The sequence below is a fragment of the Equus quagga genome, chromosome 14, assembly GCF_021613505.1.
Source record: "Equus quagga isolate Etosha38 chromosome 14, UCLA_HA_Equagga_1.0, whole genome shotgun sequence".
NCBI classification, from domain to species: Eukaryota; Metazoa; Chordata; class Mammalia; order Perissodactyla; family Equidae; genus Equus; species Equus quagga.
Window position 1 is genome coordinate 70,055,388 of NC_060280.1, and position 24,025 is coordinate 70,079,412.

At 40.4% G+C, this 24,025-nt stretch overlaps 1 protein-coding gene across 6 annotated transcripts in view; it reads left to right on the forward strand.

Annotated features, from left to right (window-relative positions):
• JHY (junctional cadherin complex regulator) overlaps positions 1-24,025 on the forward strand; it is a 56,058-nt gene continuing 32,033 nt past the window's right edge. For all 6 annotated transcript variants that reach the window (XR_006891840.1, XM_046684483.1, XM_046684486.1 and 3 more), the window contains exons 1-3: positions 1-126; positions 2,648-3,073; positions 15,365-15,884. Coding sequence is in view for 5 of the 6 variants with exons in the window: in XM_046684483.1 (XP_046540439.1) it covers positions 2,733-3,073; positions 15,365-15,884 (861 nt within the window). In the remaining variant the exon portion in view is untranslated. The remainder of the gene's footprint in view (positions 127-2,647; positions 3,074-15,364; positions 15,885-24,025) is intronic.

Consider the following 24,025-nt stretch of genomic DNA (forward strand, 5'->3'; position numbering starts at 1 on the left):
GGCCTCGGTCTCCAGGGCAGCGCTGGGCGACGCCGGCGGCCCGGGAGGCGGCCCTGCTGGAGCCGGGGCGGCGGCGCGGGAGGATGCGGGGCCGCCGGGTCGCGGCCGCCGAGGAGCGCCGGGCAGGTGACGGGCGGTTGCCTGCGGAACGGGGGTGGGCGGTGCGGGTGCCAGAGGACGGAAAGGCGGAGGGCTGGGCCAGGGGGGTGGGGACAGCGGGAAACCTCCGGAGGGGCCTGCATCAGGACGGGGAGAACTCCAAGGAGCCCACGCCAGGCAGCATTTGGGACCGGGGCGCGGAGGGCGGACCGGCAGAGGCAGGGACGAGGGCCCAGGGCCGGGTGGCCGGGATCTAGAAAGACTTTGGCTCCCAGACTCCCAGAGCAGCCTTGTCCTCGGTTGACTGAGGGCAGGCCAGGGCACCAGAGCCGCCGGACCCTTCACTTCCTGGGCCTTAAAACTCCCCTTGCTGCCCAGTCTTGCCCATCAGAGAAAAGGCAAAGAGGAAACTAACCGAACGCCCCTTATGGGCAGCTTCCGGCCTGTTCCAAAACAGGCAACTTTTTCTCTACCATTCATCTGGGCGAACGCGATCAGGGTTCCTTTTCGTCTGTAGCAGGAAATTCTTTTCTCCCAGCACTAGAAGACTAGACCCGAGGTCTTGAAGGGACCCCTAGGGAACCGGCCGTTTCTCAGCACCTAGGATCGATCCCTGGCTGCCCTGTTTACTTCGATATGTCAGCCTCTCTTGGTCAGGAATGTCAGTGAAAAGCTGTTGTGCCAGTAGGAAGCCACATTCCTTACGTTTCAGATGCCCACTTTCTAATTTATTCGAGCTATCAGCTTTTCCTTCTTTAATCCCAGCTTTTGTAGGATCAGGCCTCCACAGAAGACCAAGCTTTTGTGGTATTTGGCTTTGCTCTCTTCATACTCTTTCAAACTTCATTAATCTGTTAACAAAATTATATTCTTCTGTGGACATAGTTTTTTTTTTTTAATTTTTTACCTCCAAGAATCTCTAGTCTGTCTCATTTAGGAAAAGAAGAGAAATTGAAGGGACTGAATTATTTCATGAAGGAGCCATTCCAAACTGAAATATTATGATTACTTTAAGCTTTTTCTTTAAGATCCCAAATTCAGTGACTTGAACTCTTAGGGTAAAACTAGTGTTTATACAAACGATTTCAGTTAAAATGTATTAGTACTTGATGGATTTTCTGCTTTCTAGAAATATCCTAAAAAGCAACTGTTAATCTGCTTATCAATATTAAAATAAAATTATAGAATGAAATATATGTTTTTAAAATAAGAGACAATACAGCAAACCAGTCTGTACAGTTGGACAATAATATTTAGTCTACCAACAGGGGGAACTTTGAATTAGAAAGAAAACCACTTCATCTATATTTAAATATGAACGTTACTTTTGTCTGTTCTGTTTGCTAACGTGCTTTCCTCCCAGGAGTTGAAGATGTTCCCTGGAAACGTTAGCAACAAGATCAACATTATGAGTGATGCTAGGAGTAGGAGGAAGGTCATGTTATTTAATTAAAGTTAAGATTTGCCAAAAGAACAAGAGCAAGCCATTAAAACAAATTTTCCAGTAATCTCTGATGGTAAAAGTTTCTATTATCTGACCTACAGAAAAAAAGGCCTTAAAGGCCATGAGAGAGAAGACAGAACAGATAGAAATGCGAGGTAGAGATGAAAGGAAGCACAATCCGCAAACATCATTTCGTCTCAATCCTGTATGAACTCAAAGCACCCTTTCCATAAACCATCTGCTGGGTCTTCACAACAGCCCTTTGAGACAGGGAGGGCTCACTTGAAACCACATTCTTAAGTGAGTTAGAAAGGACCCTAGCTCTTATTCAGGCCAATCTCTCACCCACCCCGCGTTCCCCAGGACTGCATCCCTTTCAGGAAGGTGGCCATCCAGCCTCTGCTGTGAATTGCTCAGTGGCAGAATTCACAGAGCCGCCAAATCTTTTGTTTAGTCGTTTTAATCATTATTATGGGGTTTTTTAATACTGAGCTGCAGTTGGTCTCCAGGTAATGTCTACCTAAATTACATGTTCCTACCTAATCATAACCTGGGTATCAGAAAGACTTCCAAATGATGAAGCCAGCCAAAATAGGTCCAGGAACAAAACAGTGTCCGTCTTTACAGTTCCAACTGCAGAAACCACATTCTTCCCCTCTCTCCCTCCTTTACTTTCCAAAAGGTAGACCCTGAACCTTTTTTATTCTATCCATGACTATTACTGAATATGGCATATTTACACCCGTGCCCTGGGTATTTGAAATCAGGCCATCCAAGTACTGTCCATAATTAACCTTTTGGCTTTGTCCAGGCTTGTCTGTAACAGGCCCTTAGAAGCTAGAAAAAGGAATCCAGCCATTTGATTTCCTCAATGAAGCTGCATTCAGTTACTCAGGCTGTTTATGAGCTCTGCCTCAGGTGTGTTTCTGTACAGAAAAAAACACAATAGTTTTTCCACTAGACCTTCCACATACACACAAAAGGGTGCACACAAAAGCCTGGAGATAATTTAACAAGGTTCTCTTGCTCTTTAAAGTTTTTGATGAACATTGGAATTAAAGAGATTTCAGTAGTCCCAGAGTAACATAAATATAATTTTTTTAGGTAATGTTTTTGTGAACCACAGCGTCAAATATTCAGCCAACTGCTTGTATCAACAAGAATACCCTAACTTTTGTATTTTTTCAAGATGAGTCATAGTAGATTAATCCCCAAGCGCTCTACTCAATCTCCCACCCACCATACCAACTTAAAGGCCCAGTCCTCAGAGCCACCTTTTAAGAAAGAAGACTTAGATCTGATTTCAAAAGACTCCTTGGAATCTGATTCAGAAAGCCTCACTCAAGAGATTAAGTCCCAGTCTGAACTTGAAGACAGGATCCAGGGCAACGATATGGAGGCTGACAGCTTAGAGGAGGAAAGCCCTCTTCAGGAGAGCCTGAGTGAGACAGAAGAGGAAGCGAGCAGAAAAGCAGCTCAGACGGCCAGCAAGGACAACCTCCAGACCCGGGACAGTGGCGCAAAGAACAGGTAAGGAATTGGCTCATGTGAGACAACAGTGGGTTCTGAAATGTACTAAGTAATTACTGGTACTGTCCCAAGTGAGAGTAAGGACAGGCTGTCATAATGAGCACCCTGTAATGTGTCTGAGACAGGTCTTCAAGCAGCTAAGCGCAGCTTGGAGCCAGGCTTTTGGTCTCATTATATGTGTGTATATATATATTATATATCTATATATGCAAAAGACTAGGTATTCATAGGGGTGTCGGCATTTCTTATGCTCCTTGTTTCCTGTCCATATTGCTATGACCTCACCTCAGAGAAATCCCAGGACGCCTGGTAGAGGAAAGCACCCTGACTTGGAGTCAGGTGGTCTGGATTTGGTCCAGGCTCTGCTGTTTAGTGTAGAAGTTGGAAGAAGTCACGTCAGTCTTCTGCGGCTCGCTTTTTCTCTCCTGTCAAATGATGCGGCCTGCCTGTCTCACAGGATTGCTATGAGCGTCAGTAAAGTGTGCTCTGGGGGTAGAACCCTCCCTGAGCTAGTAGAGGTCTACCCCCGGGGCTTATGTAATCACATAAAGATTGAACTCCTAATAACCAGTATTTATGAGATATTAACGTTATGCCATAAGCTACCAAAAAATATAATATAAATTAGTGCAATATTACTTTTAATGACAATATAAATGATATGATATAGAAAAAGTTAAAAACTGTTGATTGGAAAGGGGTTTTAGTGTGGTGAAGTTCATAGAGCCTGAAGCAGACCATCTGGGTTCAAATGCTGCCACTTACTAGCTGTGTGACCTTGGCTAAGTCCACTTAATCTCTCTGTGCCTCAGTCTTCCGTCAGTAAAAATGGGAAAATAATAATAGTTACCTCACAGAGTTACCATGAAGCTAAAATAAACATATATATATTTTATAAATATATGTATATAAAGTGCTTAGAAGAGTGACTGGCTCTTTGTAACTTATATATGTGTTAGATTTTCTTTTTTAATTAGAGGTAAAATATATTGAGGAAAGTTTATTGGAAGGCCCGTCACTTGGGCAGGCAGGGTTTTGTAGACTTAGAAAAAAGAACAGAATTAGTGTGACATGTGTGGCACATAAGCAGCCCTGCTTGATGGCAGAGGCTTTGTTCTGAGTGTAGGGAAAGCGGACTGGGTAGGACCTGATTATAGGGGCTGTCGTGGAGTGCAACCAGCCCACGCCACAGGTAGGACGTTGGACACAGAACTCAAAGGACTCGACCCAGGAATAGAGTCACAGTGACGGCTCGTGTGGGAGCCAGAATTAAAGCCCAGTCTGTTCTTCTTCCCCTCCTTCTCTCCTTCCCTGGGAATATGGAGTTGAATCAAACTCTTTTGTTTCTTAGGGGATCTCAAAGTACAGTAAGAGTGTTGTCACCGAGGTGCAGCTGTAGTGCTGGAGACAGGAAGAGGGCTGGGGACGGCTCCAGCCAGCCTGCCAGCCCTGCCTGGGCTGGGTTGGATCGCCAGGAGCAGAGAATCGGGATCCTGGGTAGGGCAGTGAGATGAAGCAGTGCTTAAGGAAGATTATTCTGCAAGCTGGTGCATTTTGAATTAGCAGGTAAACACACAATGGACAAAGAGACTACCAGATGGTAATAATTATAAGGACGACAACAATGACAATGACAAAATCTCGTTTTCAAGGCCTAGCTGTAATTTCACTTAATTCTTCATTGTCACCCTGCAGGAAAGTGCTGCTTCCCGTGTTCCAGAGAAGGACAGTAAGGCTAACAGAGATGGGGAGGCAACTGATCATAGTGCTCTGGGAGGATGTTTGTTGTTTGTTATTGATGTTAGTTTTTCTAATTATGAAAAAGTCTAACCTACAGAAAAGTATAGAGAAAAATACCATATCACTTTTACTGCCATATTTGTTTCAGATATAATATTTAAAGACATAAAATCTATAAAGTTTCCTTGTTCCCCTTCTTAAATCCTACTCCCATCTTCCTCCTCCGAGAGAACCAATTTGGTACTCTTATGTGGGTGTATATCCTTCCTAGCAATCTTTTATTCATTTCCTCCATAGGTAATTTATAATTAGTGGATATAGATGGATAGAGAGAGAGAGATTGATTGATTGATATAGAGAAAAAATAACGAATTGACAGGGCTTGTTGACAGATTAGATATGGTGACTGAAGGATTAAGAGAAGCCAAAGATTACTGTAAGGTTGTAATGACAATAGGTAGCATTTATAGAATGTTATCATGAGCCCACCACTGTGCTAAACACTTGACATGTATTATCTCATTTAGTCCTATGGCAGCCCTGGCAGGTGGACACTATAATGATCCCACTTTAAAGGTTGCAAATGAGGCTTAAAGAGGTTATGTTAGACCCATTTATTACGTCTAGCGAGTGGTGGAGCAGAATGCCCAGGCAGTCTGACTCTATGCTCTAAACCATGTTTTGTGTGTATGTGTGTGTAAGGAAGATTGGCCTTGAGCTAACCTTTGTTGCCAATCTCCCTCTTTCTGCTTGAGGAAGATTGTCGCTGAGCTAACACCTGTGCCAATCTTCCTCTATTTTATGTGGGATGCCGCCACAGCATGGCTTGATGAGCAGTGCCAGGTGTGTGCCCAGGATCCAAACCTGAGAACCCCCGGCCGCCAAGGCAGAACACACAAACTCAACCACTACACCACCAGGCCAGCCCCTAAACCATGTTTTTATCATAGCTCTACTCTAAGAGAGTCATACTCTCCTAGGTAATAAGTGGTAGTGGTTTTATTTACAGAAATGGGGGCATCAGAAAGGAAAGATCTTTTGTGATGGATAGGTATTCTTGTCTGTATATTTAAGAGGAAGAAGCCAAAGCAAGGATCCATTAAGTGACCTCATTTCCCCAGTGTTGAGTTTTTCCTCTTTGAGTTGGTCAGGGACCTAACTTTAACCCTGCTCTTTACCCAAGGACACGGTAAATACCACTCAATATATTTCAAAATAAAGAATAATACTTAGAAAAATCAAAATTATGGTTAGGTCCGTTATCTCCTGATTCAGAGATCTTTAAATAATGCTGTTTTCCTTAGGCTGATTTGCTTTGGAAATCTTTAATGGTAGACTATAATCCTCGGTTTGGAATGAGTTTTAGTCCTAGTAATTGTTTGGCTCTGTAGTGCTTCATACATTGAACATACAAAGGAAAGCAGAACTGGATCATTTAGCCAAAAGATGACTCAAAAATATTATTCAGGTGAGTGTTTAGTTATCGGTCCCTTTCTCTGCCTCACTTCTGTCTTGGAAACCTCTCCTCGGTGTAATGTTGCTTGGATCTAAGTAGTTCATGAGCTGTGAAATAGACAAATTGATCTCAGACTCTCAATATGAAATTGAAGGAGGCTTTCATGTCTGTAAGGTGGATGGCATTCTGGGAATTGTAGTTCAAAAAAATTAGTCAAAGCCTTGCCTGAAAACCAAGGAAAATCTCTTTCTTTTTGCTTTTATAAGCAACAATTTTAAAAGCCTGACAAGTCACTTGAGGCCTACTCTTGTGTTTTGATGTTACTACAACCTCCTCAAAGCAATTACTCCCTTGTATCTCACCAAAGTCAAGCCATAGTTCAATGTATATGGATTAGAGAAAACCTTTTACTTAATGGAAATTGGAGCAGCATTGACTGCAGTGAATGAGTCAAGAGTGGAGAAAGGATCTTCACGTGATAATCCTTAAACCCCACTCCACAACTAGCCTTGTGACACTCGGTGCTCACAAAGAAAGAGATCAATGTAATTCCTAGAGTGTTAGAAATAACCTCTTCAGTCCTGGGGCCCTCTGAAACCTTATATGTTTAAAAAAAAATCAGAGCAGCAGTACAGTACCAAATATACGTGTTTAATAAGGTCTTGTTTACAAAGATACTTAAATATAATTAGCTGTCATTTCTAGCACGATTTGCTTGATATATACTATCTCATTCATACTATTTCATATACTATCTAAGAGCCTCTTAGGTAGGCATTATTATCCCCATTTGGCAGGTAAGGAACGGTCGCACTGAGAGTTGTGTGGGTGTATGTAGTTACTAAGTGGCAGAGCCAGAAATTGAACTGAATGAACGCTGTCTTAATTCCAAAGTCTGAGCCTTTAATTATGGGTATCTCCATAGGTGATCAAGGACTGATCTGATTCAACTGTACTATCTAGCAAAAATTAAAGATATAACCATTTTAATATGTACTAACCCAAAGCCAGAGTAAATATACATGCAAAATCATCAACTTTAGTAAAGTAATAAAAATTTTTAAAGGACACTGTGCCCTTGAAATAAATAAACATAATCATCGTTTACTTTGGCAGCAGGGTCATCTTGAGCACCTCTCCTGGGAAACAGAATGTTTTCCATCATCGAGGTCTGCAGATGCCCTCCTCTCTCATCACATGGGAACCATAGCCTTCACAAAAGATCCCGTATTCTAATAAACCACCTTATGCCAGAAATGACTGGGTGGGAGATAGGCACAATGAGGAATTATTAATGAAATTGAATATTCACAATTGTCTGAAAGTAAGAAAGGGACTCAGTAGTAATAATCTGAATTTGTGTTGTGTTGTGGTGGTATATAATTTTTTTCTCTCAAATGCTTTCAAGGACGTTGTTTCTGATTAATAATGCAAGAATCTGGTAAAATATTGAATGATGATTTCTAGGACTTAAATCGCAGTACTGGATAACCATAACAGATAGTGAGTAAAGAGAGACTTAGTAAAGACCAAAACTTAGCCCTTTCATTTCCCCTCATATTTCCCAGACTGTTTTGTAGAACACATTGGAAATATTTAAGCTGAAGGATAGCCTACTTTCTCTCACAGGTGTTGTAGAAATTTTTTTTGCACTGTCTGGGAGAGCAAAGACAACACTCAAGGCTAGGTCTAATATTCCAGTATAAGTAAGAGCATTCTGAGAGCTTCCGGGAATCGACTTTCCTTCCTGTTGGTTTCTAGCAATGTTCATCCATGTTAATTTCTATTGTCTTCATTAGATAGATTTTCAATTTAAAGGTATTGGTTGGCCAACCTCTTCAAATGCATTACATGACAGACGTTATTCTACACAGTATTTGGGGGATAGCTACTAGCATTTTATTTGTTTATTTCTGATCACATAGGAATAGTTATATCAAAGAAGAGACTTTCTCTCGTAGGTATTAGTCATTTCTGTTTCATGTTCGCTCATTTGCTCACAAACTCTGCTGTAGTTAAACCCTGGCACACTCCTCAGAGCAGGCATGGTGCCATCATAACAGATGAGCAGTCAGAGAAGGAAGCAGAGTGTGCGTGGGCATGAATTGTGTCTATTAAAGGCAGAGTCCCCGCCAGAAATGCTCAAGCCAGTGACTCCTGGGTTTATTACCCTCGGAGACAACCACTAGTTCCTTTCTAGCTCATTTCAAAACTGGGATGCATTACTCTGTTAAAGTAAGTAAACAAATAGTGAGTTCGAAACCTCACAAAGTGTCATTTAAATTTATATGCCCTAGAATCCTGTGAGTTTATCAAGAGGATTAAGAGGATTGTAACCAAGATACTAAAGGGATAGTTTAATTCATGACCTTTACTGTTTTCATTTATTTCCACTCCCTGACAAGTTTGAAAATATAGAAAGTGTTGATTACTATAATTTTTAATGTTTTGAATTTAAAATAAATGATTTTCCCAATACTTACATACATGGCCGAGTTTCATCTGACAGCCCCAATCCAATCAATAAAATAATGAATTCTTGGAGCTGTTAGGGCTCTTAAAGGTCAGAGTATTCCCTTTGTTGTACAGAGGAAGAACCTGAGGCCCAGAGTGGTGAAGAGCGTCGCCCAAGTTCACACAGCTGGTCAGCAGCAAAATCTGGACTCGGACCCAGATGTCAAGACCATTGCTTTTCCCATGACGTCACAGCTACCTTGCAATTCCAATGCCAATGTCTGGCATTTAAAACACAAGAAATTCTATCTAAAGAAAGTATAAGCACCTGGAAATTTTATAAATCTGGTCCTTTGCCTCTTAGCCATGTTTCTGGAGAATGAAAAGAATATCTACGCCTTCCCTGGAAAATGTCTGGCATGAGCATTGTAAATTGTCACTGAATGAGAGGAATTATGTTTCTAAATACTGTGTCATATAGCATGTCCCCTGTGAAGATGCAGCCTTTGTTTCACATAAGATCATCTTAATAGAAGTGAGGTGCTAGAATTTTACATTGCAATTACTAACATGCCCTCTTTAGATAATTTGGTTTCATTTGACTCACAGATTGTCCTTGAATCAAAACTGGTACTAATAAGAACTTGGGACAAATATGTGGTTATTTTGCAGCCATAAATCTGTTGTCAAAGAAAAAGTAGGGACTTTGGTTGGAATTATCCCAATTATACAATTGCTGTAAATAAAATTCACTGGGTAACAGTCCAGCCCCTGCACTTTAGTGTGTTTCCATAGACGGTCTTTGGCCTTCAGTTCATTAAACCATCTTTTTTCTATTAAAATGTTTCATTTTTTTAGCAAATAAATACCTGCTTTACATGAAATTTTATGGGTTGTAAATAACCTCCCCAAAGCCCTTCAGTATATTTGTGGGACCATTTTATTTCACACTTGCAAAAGTGATCTTTTAATCCTTTGGATTTATTTCATTTTATTTACTTAAAGGCCGTTGATAAAAAGATTAAGAAGGGCATTGAATTCAGAAACCCTTGGAAACAACATCAGTTTTATAGTTCCTTAAAGAAGCATTAAAAACTTTACACTTAAATGAAAATTGAATTTGCTGCTCATATGCATAAAAGATTTAATGGCATATAAATTGGGAATAATTGTTCTGTTTAAAAGGATTAAATTAAACCTAAATCAATAATAACATGCAGTTTCAATTTAACTGCCTGCTTAAAATAAAGTGGCAAATAAATAACAGCTAAATGATTAATAGCAATGCTTTTATTCACCACCTCAACAGGGAAAATGGGCAGTTATTGAATATTTTATTATGAGTGCAAAGGATGTTAATTGTACTGGAAACATGCTCTAATTTTAGTAATTTTTTGATTGAATACTGTACTGAATATGAGGCTCTTCATTAAGAGGAGATTTGATTGTATTTTGTTTGAAGCTGTCACAGTAACTACTCAAATGTGGTCCATTAAAGGCAGCAAATATCATGGCCTGTGCCTGTAAGACCACCCTCCCCTTCCTCTCTGCATCCATGTCTCACCTAGGCATCTGAAGAGGAGACCTGGCATCTGTTGTCTGAACGGTAACAAAAGAGTTGTGTACTCATTGTCTGTGTAACCCTTCTATCAAATGCGGAGGAAAAGAGGTGCGTGTTTTGTGTGCAGATGATTACTGATGAAGGAGCACTTCACACTCATTTGTTCCAGTGTGTTGACCTGGACCACACAACACAATTGAGCTGCTTAGCACACAAGCTCAGTACAATGCGGTTCCTTAGTATCATGTCCTATTTCAACCATTAGACTTGTTTCCATGAAGTATTACAGCTTGCCATGCTCATGATTTTGCAAAACATAACCTCTCATTTGTTTCAACATATGGTTTCCATCTAGAAAGGGGAGAAAAGGGATCTTTTAGGTAATCATTACTGGTGTAAATGATGCAGTGTAATTAAAGCTCTTAAGAGCCACATTTTCAGGTTTTAATCTTGTATATATACATTTTTAGAGTTTCTCTTCAAATGATTGGTTCAAAAACATTTTTCTCAGCCGAAGCAATTCATTTTGTCTGATTTGTCCCAAAACCCTCTATATTTTCTAGTTTCCACTTATGTTGTGAGATATTGCTTCTATGGGCATTTAAGAATGGAAATTTGTTGAGGCTAGAAGCTACAGCTCTTTCTAAAAGCCTAAAGTATTTTAATTCTCTCAGTTTTATCTTCCTTATCATCTTTCAGAAGTTCTTAGAATCTTTCATCATGTGGAAACACTGACATTTCTTAATCCCGCTTCCTAAGTTACTGTTTGAACAGATTCTCCAGGCTGCCTAAGTCATGGAAAAATATTGGATTGTTAAAGACGTGTTAATTCTTTCAGGCCACTAAGGTGCCACTTAGTGTATCACAAGACAACTTTGTGCCCTGGAAATAACTTACGCCCTGGAGAGAGAAGACTCTCTTGAGATCCATCAGCAGGAAGCACAATGCACAACAGGGTTATGTCATGGTGACTGAATGCAACACACAGCAAGCAAAGACCAGTGATGGAGCCCACTGACGTGCTTTCACAGCTGGCTCTTACTGGATCCTTACTCTGTGTCAAGGACATAGTTCTAAGTATTTATATATATATGTTAGTTCACTTAATCCTCTCAACAATACTCTGAGGTTGGTACTATTGTGATGCTCATTTCATTGATGGGAAAGCTGAGGCGCAGAAAAGTTAAATAACTTGCCCACGCTCAAACGGTAACTGGTGGCACCAGGAACTGAGTACAGGCAGTCAGATTCTAGGACCCCTGTCCTTAGACACTCTGCTGTACTATTTCTCAGCACTAACATTCTCCACATCATGATTCAGAGAAGCAAAGCCCCACAGAGATGCCATATGACTGAGGAAGGTGTATAGCGATGACTGTAGACATTATGCCTTTGTCAGCTGGTGCGGGTTAAATAAATGATGGCCAGCCTGAGTGCCAGTTTTCTTAGTATAACTGCAGAGATGGAAGTCAGGGAATCCATTTCCTTTAATCATTGAAGACTACGTATTTTTAAAAAACAATTGACATTCCTCAGTTATTGATTCTTTTGTGAGCTCATCATTGGATCACAGTACAACAGAGTAGTAATGGACTTTGAGATATCGTCTAGCAATTGAATTGAGAAATAAGAGGTTAACATTTTCAGTGATAAACAAGGTTACGTCCTATTTTAAATCCTCATAACGTTGTGTATTTCTTTACACATCTAATTCATGACTTGATTATTACTGTTGGCGCATAAAGCCCGTCTTCCTCAATAGCAGGTAAGGTCCGTCCCTGCTGCTGTTTTGCTCACCACTCTATCTTCAGTGCCAGTACCTGGGGAGCTGCTCAGTATATGTTTGTTGACTGGCCAACTGACTGACTCACTGATTGACTAACTCACATAAGGCGGGCCCTGAAACAACACTTGCTTCACTACCACCTATGGGAATAGCTGCATGATACAGGGCAACTTAGTGGATAGGAGCCAGGTCCTGGGGCAGACTGCCAGGGTCTATATCTTGGCTCCACCACTGGGTAGCTCTGTGACCTTGGGAAATTTACATAAGCGCACTAAGCCTCAGTTTCTTCATCTGTTAAATGGGAATGATAATAGAACCTCCCTTACAGAGTTTTTGTAAGGAAAAAACTGGAGAGTCACTGTAAGCATTCCTTAGATCAGCATGCAGTAACATGCGCTGCCCTCCCAAGGTAGCACTCCACATCCTACCCCTGACTGAGGAGCAGAGCAGTGATCCCAGGGTGATGTGTCACCTTTAAGGGCTGCCAAACCCTGCTTTGAACAGTGTAAAAAAGAGGACTACTTGTTCTACAACTTTTCAAAAACACCTTAGAGCCTCTGTAGATAATCTCTTCCCAAAAGTCATCACTTTGGCTATCCAAAACTATTTATGTCTTACCAAATAAAATCTTTGTCCTCTAATTAAATTATTTTTGCTAAATTAAATCTGAACTCTCAAGTTAATGTAGTTAAGCCAAACTCCTTCAGAGAATTTACAAAGCCCCTCAAGATCTCACCTCTGCTTAACCCTGAGCTCTGCTCCTCGCCCTTGCCTCCTCCCACCCTCCATCTTATCCATGCAGAACTGGTTCTTGGAAGGCACCATGTTCTCTTTCCCTTCCATTCCTTTTTACATGCTGTTCCCTCAGCCTAGTGTACACTTCCTGCCTTTCTGAGCCTTAGGGCCCAGGTAAACCATCACTTCCTTCAGGAAGCTTTCCCCAGTCTCCCAAGACAGAATTGGATGTCCCTCCTGAGTCCTGATGGCCCTGTGCTCCTCAGCAGGGTCCTCATCACTCCATTGTAAATTGCTGTCTTCCTTGTCTGTATCCCCCACTAGGCTGTGAGTCCACCACTGTCCCCCCCATCCCGCCCAGCTTAGTAAGTGCTCAGTAAATCTCTATAGAACCAATGAGTGAGCAAATGAATGTGGAAAGTTCAATTCTGTTGAATCAAGTGAATGAATGAACAAGGAGAGTTAAATTCACTTTTTCCTTTCAATGTATCATAGATATGGGGAAACAGCACCTTTCTTCCTTAAAAATCGTTATATGTTTATTTACTGAAGATTTACTGTAATCTTTTCTTCCCCACATAAACAACCCCAGTTGAACCTTATGTTTAATTCAGTGCAAGATAAGTTCTGAAATCATCCAATGCAAGAAGCTTTTCTGAATGTTTAGGTTCTAGTTTACTATGATTTTTTTAAAAAATAAATATCTAATGCTACATTTGTGTTGCTAGAGTATTTTTAGAGGCTCAGTTATTGATTTAAGCAACACTTACCAACTCTTCTGTCCACAGCACAGGGCAGAGGTCAGAGAAGGAAGGATAACCCCCAGTCCCCACTGCCCAGGACCGTAACTAGGTGAGGAGGCAGAGTGAAAAGCAAATAAGCACAAAGACAGTAGTCTCATTTTGATCCTTATGTGATCCTGAGAAATAAACAGAACAAATATAACTCCTCCCTCTTACAGATGAGAGAAACTGGCTCAGAGACCACATGCTTTGCCAGTGGATGCACAGACAGGTACTGACAGATCCAGAACACGAGCCCAGGTCTGTCCAGCCCCACGTCCAGCTGGTACCCTGCTGGACGACTCCCTGTCCTCAATACATGCCCAGTGACCTTTAGAGCCAAGTGACAGGCAGGGCCAAAAAACAGTCAGTTCACGCGCGCGGTGACATCACCTGGGAGAACCTCCTCATGGAAGTCCCCGAGGCAGGTCCCCTGTGGTGTTTAGGGAGTGGTGAGAAGTATTGTTTGATGTCCAATTTCCTGACAAATTTGGACCATCTCCATTCTGGCATTTTGCTGGAGAAGAATATCATTTCTCTTCCCTGGGTGCAAAAGGAAGAGCCAGCTATGCCGAGAAGTTTTCCATCTTAACATGTGAACTAAAAAAATTCAAAATGACAATTTAGCAAGACCTGGGAGTTGGGGCTTTTTGCTGTAGTTTTTCTTTACCTCAAATCAAAGAAGTCTGGGTCCACATTAAGAAAAGGAAATTAGCATTAGGGGCACCATTAGTTTGTTTACCCAGCATAAAATTCTGTCCTCTGTAAACGGGAATAGCAAATAGCATAAAAAGCCCAGGTGATTTACATTTCCTTTTGATTAGAGGATTGCATCCACTGTACTCAAGGAAGGAGAATCTCTGCCATTTAGCTTTTGAAGATCAAAGGGGCCATTAAATATGCCATATTACCAGCATTTTTTTTCCTTTTTTGGTTAAGACTAGGAGGTGCTTTACAAATTGAGATTGTCATGGGGAAAAGGGAGGACTTTGTTTGGGGTCATATGCACTGATTACGGACTAGTTCACTTCCCTGAGGCAGAACTGTATACTTAACCTTTTATTCACATAGGGCTGTCCTACAGCTTCAAGTGCTCGCTGACCTGTCTACTGAGTTTTTTGTGCATAGGTCTGACAGCCAAAAGATTATGAACTAAGAGCTTTTCACTGAGCCACTATCTGATTCTAAATGTTGGGGATCTTTCTGTAGTACATTTGATAAAATCTACAAAGGCAAAATAAAGTGACAAAACCACTGAAAAGGAGGATGAACCTATGTGGCTATTCAGTCAGGATAAATCTTGCTTCCCCTAAAAGTAGCAGACTGAGGTCAATGTTGTGTAGGCAACAACCTGGCTTTCCTTTCCTAGCTAAACAACCAAATCTGTATGTCATCAGCTAAAGTGTGAAGTCGATTTTATTTTCACCAGCTGAAATAGTTATGGTGTGCATAAGTATTAGCCTTCCTTAACCATAGAGATTCACTGGTTTAACATTATGGACATTTGTTTTGTAGTTGTTTTCTGGCATTTAGAAATTAACTGTTTCCCACTTTTATTCCATATTGCAATGCATTTGGGTAATTAACACCTTATTGCCCTTATGTGTAGTGAATAGGCCTGATTTGAGCCTGGAGTATGTCTTTAATATATTGATCGTAAAAGGAAAATTATAGGAGAAAGATTGAGATTGATTTCAAATACTAAGATGATCAACTGATGATAATGAGTCAATTTATTTGGATTGAGGACTTGACATTGCTTTTCTGCTTTGGGCAGCCAACAACCAATAGAAGATAAATATTCAGACCTCCGATATGACCCAGACTGGAAGAATAAGAAGGAGGAGGGCAAGTTGTTGACCGTGGAAGCATTGCCTGAGTCTGTAGACAGCTCTACAGAAAATCTGACTTTGGGTCCACTCTACCCTTCCAAGGAGACATCAGTGGAACTCTCAGGGGGAGAAGGTGAACAGAAAAAGAGCCCACAGAGCATAGCCTCCTTACTCGGTAGTGAATTTTTAAGCCCAAACTACGAGCGTGGTGCACCTCGCAGTGAGCCATTTTCAGAGCTGAGCGACAGTGATCTGGAGGAGAAGTCGAGCAACCTGTCTTCCTACTTAAAGAGTTCAAGTTCACATAATGAGGTTTTCCTGCCAGCATCACGTGGCCCTCGGCGAAGGAAATCCAAACAATATTTTGTGGAAAAAAACAAGCTGACTTTGGGATTACCCACTCCTAGAATGGACTCTTATCTTCAACTTCACAATAAAAAAAGGGGGGATACTCACCCAGAACAGGTATGTTGCACCTACTTAAAAATCTCTCCCGAAGCACTAAACTGGAACTTGCCTTTGCTTGAAATGGCTGGGCAGCACTTCCTTAGGGACGATGATGTCATTGTAACCACCTGGCTGAGTAAAACAAATGCCCTATTCCTTGCCCCTTTGAAGAATCAGGGGAATTATCCCACAAATTCTTAAGAGCAAAATAAAAGCCATCAATGGTTTACAGTGCTGCAATTGCTGTAATTCGATTATTATATCCAAAATGTTTCCACTCAAGCAACCAGAGAATTTTTTTCAAACTGCATATGCCAATAGATAGAATACAAGACTGAGGGTTGAGTCCCTGTGTTGAACATCTTTGTTTCCACTGCAGCACTGGTTTTCAACCCTAGTAACTGTCCCCAACACACTGGAGGTGACATGACACGCTCATATCAATGACAGCGACTCACATACTGAAGTGATTCTCAACTCAGATTCTGTATACGTATTGGGTGGAAAGGGGGCAGGGTACAACCTGAAGTATAGTTTTTAATTATCTGGGTGATTTTATGACCTGTCCAACTCCCCATTGATAATCACTACACAGTCCTTTATTACCCTGTGCAAATGATGTGATATGATTAAACCTTAGTCTCTCCGTCTATAATATTGGAGCAATAATAAGTACCTTCCCTTTCTCATTGAGGGTAAATTCCGTCCCAGATGATGGATTCAAAACCTGTTGGAGCCAGTAAACTTATTTCTACTTCATGGGCACACATAAAGATCACATGAGCCCATCTCCCAGCAGACGTGTCCATGCACACAAGAAAAGAGAGTCACTGGCTCCGTCCATCCGCCACCCTTATTGGGGAAACAGCTTGAAATTCATCACCTACTAATGTGGGGTCATTTTCAGATATGAAGGAGAGGTTATTACATGAAATAGGGATGCCCTTAGACCTGTTCCAAATCCAAATCAGTATTACTTAAAGCGCTCTACCCTGTAAGTGTTTTCTGATGGAACAAGAGCGATGAGGTGGATGAACATTTGTGATTTTTTCGTATTCAGAAACTCTCTTTATAGTCTTAAAGGATTAGCCACACCTTTGCCTTTGTCACTAATAATAAAACAAAGGGATGGGTGTAGTATATTTAGCTGAACTATCAAAACAAATACGTAGCTGAATTTAAAGTTTTCAACATTTTGGACCCAATTTTAGATGTTAACATACCTTTTTGTTTCATAAAACTTATGTGAAATTTTGAATTTTGCTTGATTGCACATTTAAAAGTATAAATAAATTCAACAGTCCAATATCTTTGAAAAATGTTTATAGTTACTAATTTCTTCCAGATTAGGATGATATTTTTCATTATTTTTAAATGTGTTCTCAAAAGAAGCTGATCTAGAAGGAGAGGCAAATACTGAGACCAAAAGAAATAGTTCTATTTCTAATAATAAAAGGGAAAAAAAGGGGGGCTAGCCCGGTGGCGCAGTGGTTAAGTGTGCATGTTCTGCACGTTCTGCTTCAGTGGCCTGGGGTTCGCTGGTTCGGATCCCGGGTGCGGACATGGCACCGCTTGGCAAGCCATGCTGTGGCAGGCGTCCCACATATAAAGTAGAGGAAGATGGGCACAGATGTTAGCTCAGGGCCAGTCTTCCTCAGCAAAAAGAGGAGGATTGGCGGCAGATGTTGGCTCAGGGCTAATCTTCCTCAAAAAAAAAAAACTTATAAACTCTTTAATTGCTGATTTCTTTTTTTTTTTTTAAAGATTTTACTTTTCCTTTTTCTCCCAAAGCCCCCGGTACATCGTTGTGTATTTTTAGTTATGGGTCCTTCTAGTTGTGGCATGTGGGATGCCACCTCAGCATGGCTTGGTGAGCCGCGCCATGTCCGCACCCAGGATTCGAACTGGTGAAACCTCAAGCCCCGAAACAGAACGCACAAACTTAACCACTCAGCCATGGGGCCAGCCCCTAACTGCAGATTTCTTAATTGCTAACTTTTCTTAGGAGTTATAACTTAATTTACTAAACAATATCAGGGTGAGTTGATTGTCAGTGATTGCATAGCTAATTTTCTTTTCGTTATGCCAAGGAGGAAACTTTAAAGCATTTTGGGCTTGCTTGATCTTTAAGCTCGTGAATTATTCTTTGAGTGGCCATTGGCCTTGTCCACCACATTTTCCATGTTCAAATGTCTAAGAGCTGATTGCTAACTGTATTCAAAATAGTTTCTTCACCACTTCCCAATGTATATTTCCTTTATCTTTCTCCTGTTATTTAAAAAGGATAAAGATTAGTTTGACCTAACAGTAGTACAATAATGTGTATTACTTGTTTTATTGAATTATAGTCAGTAGCATTGAATGATGTGTTCCTTTTGAATCACTATTTATATATGAAACGTGTGCAGATCTTTTCTGCCAGTACAGATTATCTGTTCCCTTATGGGCGGGAACTATGTTTTGTACTTACTTTTAATCTTTATAGTAACTAGCCTAACACATTGTAAGGGCTCAGTAAGTACATGGGAAATGAAAACTGTGTTTTCCATCACTTCCAAACTTGATTCTCTTTAGTATGACTTGAAGTTCACGTGGGGGAGGTTTATGTGGGGGTATTTCTGGAGCAGTGGTTTGAAATCCTAGCTGGATATTAGAATCACTTGAGAAACCAATTTTTAAACAGTGCTTCCTGGCTCCACTCAGAGCAGTTGACATCTCTGGGTGAGCTCCTGAGCATCAGTATTTTTTTTAAAGATCCTCAGGTGATTCTAAGGTGAAGCCAGGTTGGAGAAGCGTTGTTCCAGACTAGAGCAGAGGTTCTCACCCTTGGCTTCACTTTAGAGTCACCTGGATAATTTTAAAAGTACTTATTCCTTGGCCTGAAGCCTTGAAATTCAGATTTAATTCATCTAGGGTGCACTTTAGGCATGGGGAGTTTTCCAAGCTCCCCAGGTAATTCTGATCTAGAGCAGTGGTTCTCAAACATCAACGTGCATCAGAATCACCTGGAGGCTTGTTAAAACAAATTGCTAGATCGAACTCAAGGATTTCCGATTCAATAGGTGTAGGGTGGGGCCCAAGAATTTGAATTTTCTCCATGGTTCCAGGTGATGCCGCTTTTGCTATCAGGCCCACACTTTGAGAACCACTGATCTTTTGCTTTCAAACTTTAAGGTACTTCTAACCACCTCAGGGTCTTGTTAAATCCTCATTTTGATCTAGTAGGTCTGGGTGAGACTCAAGAGTGCATTTCTAACAGGCTCCCAGGTGATGCCAAGGCTGCTGGTCTGGTCCATGGACCACACTGTGAGTAGCAATGGGCTAGGAAAGGGTTTAGCAGAAACCTAAAGTCAAAGTTGCATAGGTCAGTACGCATAGAGCATTGATGTTTTCAGCTGATGGGATCATTTGTCTGGTTTGGGGGCAGGAAGTGTGAACTTAGGGCAGCAGGTTTGGAGGCTGTTGTTTTAGATCAAGCAGCATCCATCTGGAAGTTTTTCATATTTTAAAATTTGTTTTCCTCTTCTAATTTCTTTGAAAGAGATGACAACTGTCTTACAAATAGGAACGTTGAAAAGATAAATGACATCTATTGTTAAATGAATGAATAAAGGTCAAATACCATTACACACTGCCAAGAAAACCCAGCTTTTTCATACATCATTGTGTTGCAAGCACCCATGCCCAGCTGGATCAGACAGGGTCTTAAGTAGTGTATTGTATTTGGGAAGATTTGAAAGTAAGTCTAAGGAGTTTACAACATCCCAATAAAATGTCAATAGTTGGGTTTTTTAAAGTAAAACGTGAAAAGCTGATTATTAAGTTCATATGAAAAATAGGCAAAAATAATAAAGAAAGCGGAAATTAAAAGTCATGAGAGAATATACCCCTACTAGACAGTATAGTATTTTATAAAGCCTCAATAATTAAAGTAGAGTAATATTTAATGCATATCCAGACAGAAAAATGGAAGAACAAAATAAAATTCTGGAAATAAGACCAAATTATGAGAATATATGATTGATACTATGATTTGATAAAGGAAGTATCTCAAATCAGCGAAGAAATGATGGATTATTCAATAAGACAACTGGATAAGGCATCTGGGAAAAAATAAAGTTGGATCCATACTTCATATAATACAAGATAAATTCCAAATGGATCAAATATTTAACTTTTAAAAATGAAACAATAAAAATACTAGGAAAAAAACAGGAAAATTCTCCTATAACTTTAAAAGTATTTAAAATCCAGAATCTGGGGGCTGGCCCCGTGCCCGAGTGATTAAGTTTGTGCGCTCCGCTGCAGGCGGCCCCGTGTTTCGTTTGTTCGAATCCTGGGCGCAGATATGGCACTGCTCATCAAACCACGCTGAGGCAGCGTCCCACATGTCACAACTAGAAGGACCCACAACGAAGAATATACAACTATGTACCGGGGGGCTTTAGGGAGAAAAAGGAAAAAAATAAAATCTTAAAATCCAGAGTCTATAGAAGACTGATAAATTTGGCTACATAAATATAAAAAACTTCTGCAGGAAAAAAGCATAAGAAAGTCAAAATATAAAGAACTAGAAAAGTATTTCTAACATATCACAGACAAAACACTAATATCTCTATTATATAAAGAGCTGCTATAAATCATTAAGAAAAAGACCCATATCCCAATATAAAAATACACTAAAGATATGAATAACTCACAAAAAGTTAATACATATGGCTATTAAACATATGAAAAGATATCCAACCTTAGTCATTATAAGAGAAATGCAAATTAGTACTACACTGGGATTTCATTTTTTACCTATAATTAAATGAACAAAATTCCCAAAGTTTGATGCCTGTAGATAAAAAAGTACAGTCAAGCTGGTGAGAGAATAAATTGGTATAACCGGTACAGGGGACAATTTCTTAGTATATATTTAAAATACAAATACATATACTCCTTGAGAAAGTAAAGCAAAATGGCTAAGAGTATAGACTTTAAAGCCAGGTTGGTTGGCACTGACACCTGCCAGCTGTCTGACACATGTCAGCTTTGGTAGGTTGCTTAACCTTTCTGTGTCTCAGTTTCCACATCTTTAAAATGGAGATAATAATAATACTTTCCTCATGGGATTATTAAGAAGATTAAATAAATGGGCTAATATGTAGAGTGCTTAGATCAATGGCTGGCTTGTAGCAAGCACTATATAAGTGTTAGCAATTATTATTTTTATTTGACCCAACACATTCCACTCCTAGGAACTTATCCTAGTTATATGTATGCAGTTTTGAAATAACTCCTGTAAAGAGCATTCATTTCAGCCTTATTTGTCATGGCAAAAGATTGGAAACCACCCAAATGTCTATCATTTGGGGAGTACTTAAATAAATTATAGTACAACCAGACAATAGATACACTGTAGCTGTTTAAAAAAATGAGAATGTTCTCCATGAACTGTTATAGACAACATATCAGGATTGATTACTAGAGAAATTAAAGAGTAGAACAGTGCATACAGTATAAAAAAGTGGGGAGGAATAAAAATATATGTCATATTGCCTGGCATGCATAAAAAACTGTGGAAGGATCTATAGACAGTTAATGGCAGAGGGTGGAGGGGAATAGCCCGGGACAACAACTTTTCACGTTGTACCTTTTCATCTCTCTTATCTTTGAACCATGCCTATGTGTTTACAATATACGATATTCTGTAGTAACCCTTATAACTTCACACCCCCCTGACGCTCAGGGTCACCTAAATTGCATTTTTTACTTGTAAGTAATGGCTTAGAGTAGAACCATTGATTTTTAAATTCAATTGCTCCACAACGTTTTTGCCATGTTTCATAGATCTGTGGATGATACAATAAGATGCACTGGAAAAATCACCTCTGAATGCATGATAAGATCTTTATCACATGATGTGTGAAGCAAGGAACTGATGTACAAGCCAGCACACGCTAGAGGGCACCTGAGTCTCGCAGTCAGCCAGGAAGTTTGCTGGTGGATATTCAGTGCTTACTTTTATTCATGATTTGTTCCGTAGCTAGAAGTATTTGTCTGAAACTCATTAGAATGTGAGTCCATTTATGAGCTACCATTAAAGAAAACTGTGTCTTAAAAAATGAGCTACCTTCCTATCTTGATTCTAATGTACCCTTGAAAACCGATGAAGGTGAAATTTAGTATGAGCTCAGAGAAGAGCAATAAGGGCTTCATACATCTTATTCTTCTCTTCCAAATGTGGATATAGGAAGGGTATTCAATCACCTATAGTCTTCAAGACAATAGAAAGCCCTGTATAGAATACACTCTCCAGTCTCAGGGTCAACACAGCGTTGTGGCTGTTGCTGAGACAGCAGGTCAGTCAGCCAACAAACGTTTATTGAGCCCCAACTGTGTGCTAGGTACTCTCCCCAGTACTAGGGACGTAACAGAAAACAAGACATGCGGCTCCCCTGTCTTGAGGCAGCTACATTCTAGTCATGTAACTCAGGCAAGAAACATGTAGAAAAATAATTTCAGCTACTGATAAACACTTCAAAGGAGACTGAATAAACTTTATTGATTACTATTATTAATAAATTAAATTTAATTAAGAATTATTAATATTATTAATAAGCTTTACTGCTTAATAAGGCAATGGGGGGGCTGTGACTGGATGTTTAGCCAGGTGCTTGGGGAAGGGTCTCAGGAGATCTCGAGTCGTGATGTGACTGGATGAGAAAGAGAAAGCTAGGCAAGCTGTGGGGAGAGCTTTGGTCTGCCCCAGCCTCGGTAACAGCATTCCTCAGAGTGGGCAACACAATATTATGGGATAAAAAATAAAACCAAAACAAAATACTGGTTTGGGACTCAGACAACCATGGATTAAATCCTGGCTCTTCAGCATACTAGCTGGTAGCACTTACTAGACATTTCAAGTGACTCTTTAAACCTTATCTTGTCATCAATTCTGTGGGGTCAATTTCTGCCTTGGAGGGCTATTGGAAAAGTTTACACAAAGCTCCTGACACAGGGACTACACTCAGTAAAGGGAAGTTATTATTACTATGAGGCATTCCTTAAGCCATGAGAAAGGAAAGGAATCTACCCTGGGAATAGGCCCTGCTAAACAGATTTTTTTTTTCAGGCTACAGTGCCTCAAAATGAGAGGGATATGACTTCAGGTAGAATAAGAACAAAGCGTAGCCAAAAGAATAGCATCTGTATGCTCTAGAGCCCTTTCTATGATGTGACTCCCAAAAGACTGTCCACAAAGAGGGGTATTCCTAGGCACACCTCACACTTGCCATGCCGTCTCTCAAGTGGTACAAAGGTCCTTCGTGACCTGGCCCCTGCCTGCTGCTTTAGCTTCATCCTTTGTCACTCCCTGCTTGCATCCTCTGCTCCAGCCATACTCTGGGAACTCACAGCTCCCAGAACCCAGTGTTTCCCCTGGGTCTCTGTTAATGCTGGTGGACCACTCTTCCCTCTCTTGTTTGCTTGGGAAAACCTTACCCTCCTTTTGAGATGCAGCTCAAAGGCCTCTGCCCTTATGAAGACTCCCTGAATATCCTTCTTCCCACAACCTCCCTCACACTTCAACATCTGCCACGGAACCCACGACACCATATTGCACTGCTTCATTTATGTGTCTGTGTGTCTTTACATGACCCTGAGCTCCATTAGGGCATGGGCTGACTCATCTCTGATTCCCACAGCCTGGCATACAGGAAGCACTATCTGATTCTTTGATGAAGGGATATAATTTTTAACTACTTTTTCTTTGGGCCAGAATTTTATTATTTTCAAAATGAAAAGACTAATTGGAACTTGTGTTGTTGACTTAAGTATTAGTATTTGACACCAAAAGACTTGATTTGAGCCCCATTATTATTGGAGCCATTTATTACCTTTGGCCAATCAGAGAATCCTGCTGAGCCCGTTTTTCTCCGCTATAGTGAGGTTACAAATGTTTGCCTTCTACCACAGACCCCGGATTATTGGGGTGACCAAAAGAGATACTGTAGGCGAAAGCTTTGTATAGTCATACAGCCCTGTATAAATATGTTATATTTATTATTGAATGTTTGATTTGGATTTAGTCTCCTGCTGGATAAGATTAATATCCAAGTGATATATTGCTCTCCTTTTCTATAGTTTTAAATTTACTGAAGTTTTTGGTTGTCTAT